Source organism: Nothobranchius furzeri, chromosome 11 (genome assembly GCF_043380555.1).
Source record: "Nothobranchius furzeri strain GRZ-AD chromosome 11, NfurGRZ-RIMD1, whole genome shotgun sequence".
Lineage (NCBI taxonomy): Eukaryota > Metazoa > Chordata > Actinopteri > Cyprinodontiformes > Nothobranchiidae > Nothobranchius > Nothobranchius furzeri.
In genome coordinates, this window is record NC_091751.1 from 23,255,324 (window position 1) to 23,269,669 (window position 14,346).

At 42.0% G+C, this 14,346-nt stretch overlaps 1 protein-coding gene across 2 annotated transcripts; it reads right to left on the reverse strand.

Moving 5' to 3' along the window:
- Positions 1-65: 65 nt before the first annotated feature.
- Positions 66-5,776, reverse strand: ilf2 (interleukin enhancer binding factor 2). 2 transcript variants are annotated; one of them, XM_015955730.3, is made up of 15 exons: positions 5,619-5,776; positions 5,246-5,305; positions 4,576-4,618; positions 4,344-4,448; positions 4,178-4,255; positions 3,835-3,937; positions 3,376-3,441; positions 3,024-3,140; positions 2,456-2,534; positions 2,293-2,380; positions 2,128-2,189; positions 1,950-2,064; positions 1,775-1,865; positions 1,107-1,265; positions 66-323 (listed from the first exon to the last, which is right to left on the reverse strand). In XM_015955730.3, exons 1-14 carry the CDS (start codon positions 5,621-5,623, stop codon positions 1,114-1,116), a joined length of 1,164 nt encoding a protein of 387 aa, XP_015811216.1. In that variant the 5' UTR covers positions 5,624-5,776; the 3' UTR covers positions 66-323; positions 1,107-1,113. The 2 variants fall into 2 exon arrangements, with proteins under 2 accessions (XP_015811216.1, XP_015811215.1); XM_015955729.3 differs by having other exon boundaries at positions 66-164; positions 5,619-5,771.
- Between the last annotated feature and the right edge of the window lie 8,570 nt (positions 5,777-14,346).

Here is a 14,346-nt window from a genome sequence, read left to right on the forward strand (position 1 = left end):
ATGTGTTTAATCAGGTCTAAAACAATAAAAGTTAACGTGGCTGTGATCCACAGAAAACAAAAGCAAACTGAAAACGCGTTTATTCCACCTCAGAAAAACAGGGAAACATAAAAACACAACATTAAGAACAAGAAGAGTGGTGCGTAGATCTTCATCACAGCTACCTGTGGAGAACAGAAGAGGAGTTTTATTCTGGAGAACAGCTGATGGTTCTGGTTTCACATCCACGATTTTCCACCTTCAGTCTCATCACTGATCAGCTCAACTGAACTCGTCCTTTATCGATAGAGCAGCTTACGGACACCAGTCATGTCACTAAAGTGCTGCGCCAGAATAAAAGAGCAGAAAAACCAACAATTACAAAGTAAAATCGTATAAAAAAGCATCAACAGCTAACCCAGAGTTAGAAGCCAGATGTTCAGCGTCGTTTTAAAAACCTACAGATGAGGAGAGCCTAGATCAGGGAAGTGCGCTCCCCTCTCGCCTAGAGCCGAGCTCTGGGAGCCGAGAGGCCCGGTTCTCAGAGCGGAGCATCCGAGCAGGAACATATGGCTGCAACCCCCTCAGGGCTTCACCCTTATACGCCCTAAGTGCATTTTTTAGTGCTGAAACACCAGAAACGTTAGAAAATGAAAGGGTAATATAAGGGTTAAACACCAATAAAATAATTTGAAAACAGTGACAAGCAGCCAGAATCTGGGTCACATGTTCATGTTTTCTTTTGCCTTCCAAAAATCTGGCTGCAGCATTCTGAACGAGCTGCAGGTGTGCTCCAGCACCCTGAGTTACACCACCTGAGGCAGAAGCCACAAGGTAAGATCCCGTCTTTAGCCAAGCGTCTCAGATGATAAAAGGAAGATCCCTCACAGCATCACAACTCTTGTAAATGACGCTTTAATGCTAAAGCTCTCTTCTGCTTAAGTACACGAGCTATTGGGTTTCTTTTTCTCTCTAGAAGCTCCACCACCCGAGTTCCAGTCTACCTGTAGAACACCCAGATGTTCTTAGACACGCCCACAGCGATGTGAGGCTCTGCTGATGAAACACCCTCCTCCCAGCTGTAGAAATATAGATGCACGTTCACGATTTTACAAGTTTGCTCCCACCTCCTTTTCACTCCTGCGTCTCCATACTCTCGTCCTCTCCGTCCCCTCCTTCCTCCAAAGTCTCATCTTCCTCCTCCTTCCTCTCCGGAGGTTTCTCGAAGGCTTTCTCTGAAGGAGTGACAATCACGCCGTCCCAGGTGGACATTTCTGTAGTCAGGTCTGAAGAAAAGGGGGTAAAAGGTCAGACCCAGAGCCGAGCAAGCAGACGGGTGGAGACAGACGCATCATATCAACGAGCTTCAGGTGGAGATTAAAATGTCCTGCAGTAAGTAAACCGGACGGAGACTGGAGTGATGATGACATGAACTAGGAGATCCTGCAGGACCAACACAAATCAACCAGGAGTTAAGGATGAACTGGGACTTGTCCCCATGCTGAGCTGGTACATTCACACACACACACAATGTTCTGAAAGGGACTTCCTGTAGCTCAGGATAAACTGATCTCAGAGTGGACGTACACAGCTTCCCTACAGTTCCTATTACTGCAGGCTTCCAGATGTAACATCTGACTAGCACCGCTATGGATTACTAATCTAGCACTAGTTGTTCAGTTTGTGAAACCACCTGCGCTGTTCTGAGGTCTGTTCTGTCACATTTATACGCTGAATGATGAAACTGCAACATCTGTCTGAAGACTGAACCCCTAGAAGTGACGAGTGAGCTTACAGCTGGCATCTCCCTCCAGGCCCAGGATCTTCCTGTAACCTCCATGAGAGAGCACCCTCACCAGTGTCTGGGCTGTGAAACACACCATGTCCTGCACACACACACACACACACACAGCTCTGTTATTAGAGGGTCGGTCTCTTTGTCTCCAACAGCTGCGGAGAACACCACACACCTGCTGCTCCAGCGTCATGACCGTATGAACTCGGAAGTTTCCACTTTCACAGGGGTCAGTGATGCCCACGGACCCGGGCAGGAAGAGCCCAGCAGCCAACATCTGGAGGCAGCGCCTGCACAGGTCAAAGGTCACGTTAGATTCTCATAAAAAGGAAGACTGAGACAAGAGGACGGACCTGTATGCCACGTTCAGGGACAGAGGCTGCCTGGATGGATTGTTCATCACTGCAGAGTGGCCCTGTGGACAGAGGCACACCATCACCAGAGACGACTCCACAGAAACGTTCCTGATCATAAACAAATCCGTGGATCTTCTGGCCACAGGTGAAACCTGGACTCACCAGCAGGTCCAAGATCCACGGAGTCAGAGGTTCAAACCCCGGGAAGCGCAACCTGAGGTCCTTCAGAAGGCGAATCAGGACTTTTACTCTGAAAGTCAGAAAGATGAAATGAGTTCAGGTGAAAGGTCATATCCGTGACGCACACTAATGAAGACTAGCTCACGTCGACTGAGAGGCGTTCTCTTCAAACCAGCGGGCATGGCGGATGGCGGCGAGGGCGCTCTGCAGAACCTTGATGTCCACTGGAGGAACAGAGAGTCAGTGTTCATGGATGCAGGTTTCATTAGAAACACTGACATCATCACGGTGCTGAAGACGCTGCCGTCTCATCCACCCAGGTTTCTGGTGCATGAGGCATTAGCTAATAGCTACGCTGCGTTTTAGCATCGGTTCTGGTCCACCACAGCTCGTTAACTCCTCTCACAGCCTAACGACGGTGACCTGAAATGACCTGTTTAAAACTTTACTAGTCACATCATTACAATAATATTGCTGCAGCCAAACAATCTGAGAAATATGGCCAACAACGATTCTGTCATCCCACACACACACGGTCCAGAGGCTACCCAAACACCGTCTTACACACTCACACCACTTGTACAGATTAGAGATCAAAGGTTCAGTGGAAAGAACCGTTTAAAACGGAGAAGTCCTTAAAAAACGAGTGTCTGTGTGTGTGCATGTGTGTGTGTGTGTGTATGCATGTGTGGGTGTGTGTGTGTGTATCATACGGTGCAGCTCTGGATCCAGCTTGCGTAGGTTGGGCGGGACAGTGGTGATGAGGATCTTAACGGTTGCATCAGCTGAGCTGATCTCAAAGCCCGTCTCATTGGTCAGCATGGAGAGAACTGAAAGCGCGGGTGCACACACACACACACACACACACACACACACACACACACACACACACACACACACACACACACACACACACACACACACCATTAGTGTTTATTACATCATTAACTCACTAAAGATGCTCACTCTGTTTCTTGAGGGCACTCTGACCAACTTCAGCCTTTAGGTAAGGTCCAGAGCTGCAGATACACCCCCCCACACACACACACAGACCCACCCCCGTACCTTCTGCGGGGTCCTGGGTGCGAAGAGTCTCCACCACCTTGTTCCCGAGCGCAGCCACTGCCTCCACTGTTAGATTAAACATGAAGAGCAGAGTCAGCTTTAGCTCCAGGTGTTTAACACTGGACTCAGTATTAATCACCACTCTACCGACGGTATTCGGGGTTTAAATGACACCAAGTTGCCTCATAAACACATTTAGGATTCAGACACTTCTGTTCTCGAGTTCCTGTACGGTCTGACGAGTTTCGTCATCACTGTTAAGCTTAAAGAGGCTAAAGCTAAACAGCTTAGCTGCTGGATAGCCGGTCCGGTCGGGCTGCATGATGGGACTAGCCATGTATTTACCAACACGAGTCCAGATGTGCTCAGTGGTTTCACCAGAACATCTGTTGAAGCTGTTCCAGCAGGATGAGGCCCTAGTGACGGACCCAGGGCTGGTCTGAATGAACAATGACTCACGTGTAGGGAGGATCTTGAGGATGACAACGAGGTCAGCGACGTTGTGTCCAGTTGTCATGGTTCCCTTCTTGTATGAACCCACCTGACGAACTTCTTCTATTTGCTGTGGACAGATAACGTAAGCATGCGGGATGGCTTTGATGCGTTCTAAAAGATAAAACCGCTCAGCTACATAAAGCTCAGCCTGTGGGAGGTCTAGGAAGGTCATGACGGAAGAGAAACATTTAATCCCAGATTAGGACGTGACAGCAAACACAGATCATTACAGCCTTACTGACACCAACTCATTTACACCAGTTTCAGTAAACATGGCAGCTCTACAGGTCAGATGTTCACCACTCACCACTTCAAAGCTACCAGGGGCAACAATCAGGTTGTCGATGACATTATTGATCTTTGTGACCAAAGACAAGATGGAAGACTAGAAGCAGAAGGAAATGAAGACGTCAGGTAAGTAACCTACAGCACGATGAGACCAGTGAGGTGTTGAACTGGAATACCTAGCTGACCTGTTCTGCAGGTGAGGGGCTCAGGTCCTGGTTCCTCTTCAGCAGACACTCGCTAAACGCCGTCTCATCAGGAGCAGGTTTCACTCTGGGGAAGGCCATCTCACACTGGGGAAGGACAACAGTCTGCTTCAGAACCACAAAATGGACCGGATTCTACCAGATGCTAGTTGTAGCCATGGTTACTGATTATTCCTGCATGCTGTTCTGTTGTCTGTCACATGCGTGAACTCACCACATAGAAGTCAAATGGGATGTGCGGGACAAAAGGACGGTACCTGAGCGGGACAGAGAGAAGAACGGAGAATCGGTGGACTGGCACAAATGTCCCTACTAGTCAGAACCAGAACGTCTGACCGGGACCTTATGAAAGCTGATGTTCAAACCCAAAAAGTAGATTTTAACAATGATTTGGAGGTTTCAGTTATAACCAAGGCAGCGGTTCTTTTTGCTTCAGCACAATAACCAACAATCCGTCTTAGCTTCATCACCAGGACCACGCACAACATGAGCTGATGATTCCAGACTTTACAGCAGCTTTTTAAGGATCCAGAAATCAATGGATTGTTTCATTTGGGAAAAAATGAAGTTTAAAGAGACAGAAACAGGACGCTGCTTTCAGACAGGATGGAAAGATCTAACTGCTCTGAAGAAGTCCTTCTGGAGATGTTCTGGGGAGAGTGCCGTCGTCCTGTGTAATCACAAGAGGCTTCTTTTTCCACTTCTGAAGATCTTTCTCACTTAGACTTTTCTACTCTGATGGCTTATGGGTCCGAGTTCCATCCAGAAGCAGGAATCGAACCAGCAAACTTAAGACTAACTGTCAGATACTTTCTACAACCAGATCAAGGACCTGACTGAAAGAACCAGTATGGAACAGGAACAGAGATCAGTAAGGTACTCACCCCTGGACCATGCCTCCCCGGGCTCCGAAGCGGAGTCCTCGGCCCCTGCCGCGGTCTCCTCTGTTCACAAACACAAAACCCAGATCAGTCCAGTGCGCTCGCTACTGCCAGACTAAAGGATAAATAAAAACGCTGATCTTAGCTAACACACGTGTGTTATAGTCCTAATTCGCTACCTCAGTGTTAACTTGCTGTCGATAAAACGTAAGAGTTATCAGTAACACTGTTATTGGAGGAATAAATAAGTAACACCACGTTCAGAACGAGACTTTAACAGAAAGCTATACCGAGCTAATGGCTAACAGCTAATGACACTGATTACAGGCTAGTTAGCGTAAAGCCAACACAACCAGGTCCGGTTAGTCAGCGTTACCTCATTGCGTACGACGTTTTGATGGTTTGATGAGAGAAAACAGGGAGAACGGTTTGATATGGTTTAATGAATGAGCGGAGGCTAACTGCGGAAGGGACTAGTGTGGCACAAAGAGACTTCTGTTTCCGGCGGAATTGTTTCTTTCTTTCTGTTTTACGTCACCAACGCCGTGGTACATTACCGCCCCCAACTGGAATGGAGTGTGGACCGCATAGATATCACATATTATAGCTAGATGCGCTGTTTTTTTTATTTATTGGTATATTTTTTTGCTGCTGCCATAGCGTAACTTTATTCATTCACGTCTTTCTGGTCAAGTCTCTTTTTTAACTTTATTTCAATCTTCGTTTTCACATACATTCAGTTTACAATGTAACCTACATTCAACGTACTGAAGAATATAACAAATACAAATGACCGCACTTGAGGAAAATAAAAATGACATTTAGAACTTGCAACATTTACCGCATGGCACTACCATAAAATAAATTATGATGCAAAATAATAATAATTAAAACAAAAAATAAAATAACATCAACAACAAACAAAAAACGTTCAGAGGTTGATATTTCAGCATTATAGTTCAAACATGTTTGATTCATTGGACTGTAATTTAAAGAACAAGAAACTCAGACATTGTTTCGCACAACTCAGTTATAGATTGGTTATTTTCTGAAAATACTCTTTGAGATGTTGTAAATTGTTTTATTTAATTTTTAAAATGATTAATGTTAGGCTTGCTGTTTTTCCATTTAGTCTTATGTATTTGGTAATGTTCACCATTTTGGATATCTTTTTTGGAAGAGCATCCATGTATATCAGTACTTTAGATTACATCATTTCTCTCAATATTTACCAATCGATAAACATCCTCCTCAAAACCAAGTGTTACTGAACACGAGAAGAAAAAGGTGCTCAATAGTTTCACATTCTGTCATACAAAAGATGCACTGATTCTCACCTGCGCTGTTCGTCAATGGACCCTGACGTCCGTACGCGGCAGCCATCTTACTTCGGACAGCTGCTCTCCTCTAGCACTGTTGTTTAGTGGTGCATGAGGGGGAATTCAAGATGGCAGAGTGAGCAGGTGCTGGAAACTTGGCAGGTCTGATAAAACGGTGGGTTTTAAATGTTCTGAGAAGTAATTCTCTGATAAACAGTTATTCAGAACGAAATTGAAAGGAAATCGGTACCTGTGGAACATGTTTTTGAAGAGTTATTGGACAGATAAAGTAGCAAACACAAAAAATCAAATGACTAACATGGCGGCGCTAATAGGTAGTCTTTCCGACCATGACTACAACCTTGCGGCAATGAAGGAAGCATGTGCGGACGAAGACATTGAGGAGATGGAGCATCAACAGATAGCAGCAAGACCCACTGGTGATCACACTCCAATAAAAAGCCCCAATCAAAAAAAAAAACCTGAAAAATAAAGCTACTGGCAAACAGATATGCAATGAAAACATCTATGAAGCCCTGCTGGCCTTTCCAGAAAGATTTGATCTGCTAGACAAAAATCTGAAAGCTTTTGACCTTAGGATAGAGGCAAATGGCAACTGAAGAAAACAAAAAGGAAACAGACAAGCTCAAAACAAGGATGGAGGCTTTAACGAAGGAAAACAAAGAACTGAAGGAAAGATGTCTGGAAAACTCAAGATACCGAAGAAGATGGGACCTCAGACTACTTGGCCTGGCAGAAAAAGAGGGTGAAAATACACGGGATAGAGTGATTGGCATCCTGACGAGAGTGATTCCTGTGTCAGTGGAAAAGCTGCAGCTCATGGTGGATACAGTACATCGAATCGGGAAGAAGGGCGACGCTGCAAACAACAAGCTGCCAAGACCGATCATCGTTCAGTTTAGCATGAGGGCAGCAAGGGATGAAGTGTGGAGGAAATCCAGGGAGGCCAGGGTTTGCAAAGAACTGCACATAAACGTTAAAGAGGACTTCTCCAAAGAGGATAAGGAAGCTCGGATCAAGCTGTGGCCCAAGGAGCTGGAGGCTCAAAACAACGGCAGAAGAGCATTCCTGAAAGACGGGTTTGCTATAACAGATGGCAAAAGAATTGACCCATAATATGCATGCAGAAATAATAAAAGTGGAATGGCATAGGTAAATCTGGAGGTAGATAAAAAGTTCTGGTTCCTAATAAAAAAAAAGGGGGGGGGGTCACAATGACAATCTGAATACTGTATTTACAAGATAAGTAGGACTTCATGCTTACTCCTGCTAGAAACAGTTCATTTTTCTAGAGAATAAGAGTAGAAGGGAAAAGTTTAATTTGTTCTTGCGTTGTGTCTTCTTGATCTTTTTTTTTTACCTTTAATTGTCTGTTCAAATAAGCTCTTTAAATGTTCGAGGCTTAAAAAACAAAGTGAAACGCAAGGCCATTTCTTTATTTTGCAAAGAAATTAAGGCAAACATTTTGTTTTTGCAAGAGACACATTCTAGTAGTGATGATGAAACTTTCTGGAAACATCAATGGGGAGATGGTTTTCTTTTTTCACATTGTACTGCTGACTCGGCAGGAGTGATGATTTTATTTAATAATTTTGCTGGCAACGTAATTGATCATAAAAGAGATGAAGAGGGACATTGGCTCATGGTAATAGTAGAGTGTTGTGAACAAAAGCTCCTTCTTATCAATGTATATGCGTACAATAATAGGTCACTAAACAGAAACATGATGACAACTTTAAGTAAATTAATTAAACAGTGGAGAACTGCATATAGCACTGATCAGGTTATAGGAGGTGATTTCAATTTGGCGCCTAACTCATGGCTGGATAGGCAACCACCGAGATGGAATCAACCAGAATATGACAGTATTCTTTGTGATTATAGTATGTCAACTGATTTGCTTGATTACTGGAGGATGACTAACCCAAACATGAAAAAATATACTTGGTTCAGTCCAACAAACAACAGATTATGCTCAAGACTGGATTATTGTCTTGTCTTTCAAAAATAACTACATATATAACTAAATGTGAAAACCAAACAACCCCACTTACGGATCATTGTTTAATAAGTCTTTCATTAGTTGTAATTAAACAAGAAAAGCAGGAAAACATATGGAAATTTAATAACAATTTATTAAAGAATGAGGAATTCTGTACCCAAGTTAAAAATATTCAATTAGAAATTAAAGATATGGAGATGTCGAACATTGGTAAATGGGAATGGTTCAAATTTAGTGTTAAACAATTAGCTATAGAAACCGGAAAGAAAATATCGGCCTTAAGCATAAGTAAAAAGAAAAAAAATAATAGAAGAAATCAATTTAATAAGCGGTAAGCTTGATGTAGAAGAAGAAGAAGAAGAAAGTATAATTTCTATAGCACCTCTCAAGAAAAAAATCACGAGGCGCTTCACAAAAACAAAAAATGTAAAAACATAAAAAAAGCATTTAGAAAACGTTTAAAAATATATTTAAAATGAGCAAAAATAGACAATTGTGATTAAAAAAATGTTAAGAAAGAGAGAGAGTGAACAGGAAAGAGGGAAATCAGTGGATCCTGAGGAAGGTGGAATAGGTGGGGAGAGCAGAATAAAGAGAGAGTGGTGAAGAAGGTCATACAAAAGCCAGCTTGAACAGGTGAGTCTTCAGCTGCTTTTTAAAGGAGACCACTGAGTCCACTGATCTCAGGCTCAGGGGGAGAGAGGTCCAGAGTCTGGGGGGAAGAGGCAGAAAGCTTAAAATCTTTACAAAAACAATTAGAAGATTTATACCTGGAAAAGGCGAAAGAAGCATATGTGCATCTAAAGCAAGGTGGATTGAGCAAGGGGGAAAAAATTCATCATATTTTTATAGCCTAAAGAAAAGAAGACAAACGAAGAAAAAGATAACCAAATTAAACAAAGATGAAAGCATAATAGAAAACCCAACCCAAATAGCTAAAGAAATTAACTTATTATGTGCTTATCTATACAAGCAAAATTTTTCGAAAGAGAATACAGAGATTTTTTTTACATGATTTAAGAACAGATAAAAAATGAATGAGGAAGATAAAAAAAGTGTTGGAAGAAGATTTAAATTTAGCTGAAATAGAAATTGCTCTGAAACAAATGAAAATGGTAAATCGCCTGGAATAGATGGCTTAACCGTTGAATTTTATAGGATGTTCTGGCAAGACATTAAAGATATGTTATTTAATGCTTTTGTGGATTGTTTAAAAAAATGAGCAATTATCTCCAACAATGAAAACAGGTCTAATAACTTCATTGCTGAAACCAAGCAAAAATCTATTTTTGTTAGATAGCTGGAGACCCATTACACTTCTGTGTAATGATTACAAGTTACTAGCCGTATAATGCAAACAGGATTGGGGATATCTTAGTAAAATTAATTGATGAAGGTCAGTCAACGTTTATTAAAGGCAGACAAATTTATAACAATATAAGACTAATATTAGACATGATTGATCAGGTCTCTGCTTTTTGCAGATGATGTGGTCCTGTTGGCTTCATCAGAACGTGATCTTCAGCTTTCGCTGGAGCGGTTCGCAGCCGAGTGGGAAGCAGCTGGGATGAGAATCAGCTCCTCTAAATCTGAGACCATGGTCTTGATTCGGAAAAGGGTAGAATGCCTTCTCTGGGTCAGGGATGAGGTCCTGCCCCTAGTGGAGGATTTTTAGTATCTCAGGGTTTTGCTCATGAGTGAGGAAAAACTGGAGAGTGAGATCGACAGGCGGATTGGTGCTGCATCTGCAGTGATGCAGGCGTTGTACTGGTCTGTCGTGGTGAAGAGAGAGCTGAGTCAGAAGGCGAAGCTCTCGATTTACCGGTTGATCTACACTCAACAAAAATATAAACGCAACACCTTTTTTTCTGCTCCGATTTTTCATGAGATGGACTTAAAGATCTAAAATTCAGTCCAGAAACACAATATTACCATTTCTCTCAAACATTGTTCACAAATCAGTCTAAATGTGTGATAGTGAGCACTTCTGCTTTGCTGAGATAATCCATCTCACCTCACAGGTGTGCCACATCAAGATGCTGATCCGACATCATGAGTAGTGCACAGGTGTGCCTTATACTGCCCACAATAAAAGGCCATCCTGGAGTGTGCAGTTTTGTTTCACAGCAAAATGCCACAGATGCCACAATCATTGAGGGAGCGTGCAGTTGGCATACTGACAGCAGGAATGTCAACCAGATCTGTTGCTCGTGCATTGAATGTTCATTTCTCCACCATAAGCCGTCTCCAAAGGCGTTTCAGAGAATATGGCAGTACATCCAACCGGCCTCACAACCACAGACGATGTGTAACCACACCAGTCCAGGACCTCCACATTAGGGATGCACCAATACGATTCTGGTATCGGTATCAGTAAAAGTTAACCGATACCAGGAACCATTACCAATGCAGTTGCTTGAAAATGGCTTCACTGTAACTTGTCATTTCTGTTCACCTCATATTTTAGTTTTGTGATGATTTCCATAGAGCTCCGGGAGTTGATGTCACTTCTCCCGGCATGCAACAGTTCAAATCGAAATGGCGCCATATTGGCATGCAGAAGCCGGCAGCTGGACTATTTGTTATTGTCAGAAAACTCAATCAGACAGGAAATACGGTAGATTCCTGTTGTGCCCCAGGATGCAGAACAGACACGGACGACATAAGGAGTGAGCCATCTACAGGATTCCCCAAGATCCGGAGCGCCGCAAACGCTGTATCATTGTAATAAAACGCACTAGTGACCGGGCTAAAATGAAACTGTGGGACCCCGAGAGTAAAGGTTTTCATTTATGCAGCGACCACTTCATATCAGGTACTTAAACCAACGATTCCTCAACTGTGTATGGTATTTATTTTAAACACTTTTTTTACGATTCTTAGTGGGCTGTTTAAAACCGCCAATGGTCCCAGTTCTTGCATGGCCAGCATACTCACCGGACATGTCACCCATTGAGCATGTTTGGGATGTGCTTGACCGGCGTATATGACAGCGTGTATCAGTTCCCACTAATATCCAGCAACTTCGCACAGCCATTGAAGAGGAGTGGACCAACATTCCACAGGCCACAATTGACAATCTGATAAACTCTATGCGAAGAAGATGTGTTGCACTGCATGAGGCAAATGGTAATCACACCAGATACTGACCGGTTCTGAGTCCCCAGACCCCCAATAAAGCAAAAAACTGCACATCCCAGGGTAGCCTTTTATTGTGGGCAGTATAAGGCACACCTGTGCACTACTCATGATGTCAGATCAGCATCTTGATGTGGCACACCTGTGAGGTGGGATGGATTATCTCAGCAAAGCACAGGTGCTCACTGACACACATTTAAACTGATTTGTGAACAATGCTTGAGAGAAATGGTAATATTGTGTATCTGGAATGAATTTTAAATCTTTAAGTCCATCTCATGAAAAATCGGAGCAGAAACAAAGGTGTTGCGTTTATATTTTTGTTGAGTGTACGTTCCTACCCTCACCTATGGTCATGAGCTTTGGGTAGTGACCGAAAGAACGAGATTGCGGATACAAGCGGCCGAAATGAGTTTTCTCCAAAGAGTGGCTGGGATCTCCCTTAGAGATAGGGTAAGAAGCTTGGTCATTTGGGAGGGGCTTATAGTAGACCTGCTGCTCCTCCACTTTGAGAGGAGCCAGTTGAGGTGGCTCGGGCATCTGGTCAGGATGCCTCCTGGACACCTCTCTGGTGAGATTTTCCGGGCACGTCCAACCGGGAGGAGACCTAAAGGTTGACCCAGGACACGGTGGAGGGACTATGTCTCTCACCTGGCCAGGGAACCCCTTGGGATTCCCCCGGAGGAGCTGGCCCAAGTGGCTGGGGAGAGGGAAGTCTGGGCCTCTTGCCTTAGGCTGCTGCCCCCGCGACCCGACTCCGGATAAGAGGATAAAAATGGATGGATGGATGGGTGATTGATTACCAATCCTTTATTAAGACAGAAAGTTTAATATTATTCATTGATTTTTTTAAAGCATTTGATTCAATAGAACATGATTTTTTTATCTAGAACTATGGAACTTTTTGGATTTGGAAACAAGTTTTGCAATATAACTTAATCATTTTATAATCAGATTTATAGTTACATTTCTCTCAACCCAGGTATTACCCCTAGAATAGATGTATCCTGCGGAATTAGGCAAGGTTGCCCACTTTCTCCAAAATTATTTATTCTTTGCACGCAAATGATGGCCCACCTTATTGTGAATCATCTGGACATAGAAGGCATAAACATATTTGATACAGAATTTTAAGATAAGTCAATTCGCGGATGACACAGTAATATTTTTGAAGGATGAATCAATATTGGAGAAAGCCCTAAATGTGATTTCAGTTTTTTCAAAGGCATCTGGTTTGAACCTAAATCTGAAGGAATGTGAAATTTTACCTCTCTATGATTGTTTGGAAACCAATATGAAGACAATTCCAGTGAAAGGAGAAGTTAAGTATCTAGGAATTTACTTAAACAAAGATACTAAAATTAGAGAGACAAAAAATGTGAAAGATCAAATTGATATGACGTCTAGAAAACTGAATCATTGGTTAACAAGAGATCTTACAATTTTTGGACGGAATTTGTTATCTAAATCAGAAGGTGTCTCAAAGATGGTCTATCCATTATATTCTTTATATATTACCCCCCAGAGTATCAAAAAGATTAATTCAATAATATATAATTTTATTTGGTGCAATAAAACACACTAAAATCACAACTGGGTAAAGACTACACTAAAGGAGGAATTAAGACGATTGATTTCCCATCTATGGTAAGAGTTTTCAAAATAAATTGGCTAAAAGCTTATCTTTTAAAACCTGACTCAATATGGTTCCATATCCCAAGGAATATATTTAAAAAGGTGGGAGGGTTGGAGTTCCTTTTGACATATCGAAGTTACCTATCAAGCTGTCAGAATATCACAAATATTGTTTTACTGGAAGATGGTGTTTAATCATAACTTCACTCCCAATGGCTCCACCTTGTGGAATAATAGGACAATTACAATAAATAGGAAATCATTTACAGATAAGTGGTATGAAAAAGGAATTATTTTTGTTACAGATTTACTAGATTCAAAAGGTCAGTGTCTTTAAATAAAGGCTTTTAATGGAAAATATAATATCCAATGTTCACTTAGAGATTACAACAAAATTTGTAAAGCGAACCTTTGCCCTTGTTGCATTTGATACAAAATCATTTAATGTATGCTCAAAGGCAAATAAGCTTACCTTTGACGCAGTTAAACAGATTCCTTTAATGAATAAAAAATATTGTAACAAAACCATAAATAAACCGTTTAAAGATATTTCATTTCATGAAGTTAACAAAAACATAAAACTAAAGGGATGTAATATTAAGATAAATCAGAAATATATAAACTTCTTCAAATGGCCTATCCGCCCAAAGATTAAGGAAATGCAGTTTAAAATAATAAATGGATATCACCCAGCAGCTCAAATGCTTAAAAAACAATTCGGTTTTGAGGTGAAACCATGTGGTTTTTGTTTACAAGAAGAAGAGAGTGTTGAACATTTGTTTTGTTTTTTCTTGTTCTGTAACATCTAACTTTTGGCTGGATATGGTAAACTGGATGAGAATAACAATTAACAGAAAGAGTCCGCTGACAGTAACACAGGTTTTGTAATATGATGCCAGTCTGTCAAAAGGACCTGAAATGCTGAGTAATATTTTAATACTTGTTGGAAAATACCACCTTCATAAATGTAAATGGCGTAATGAAAATCC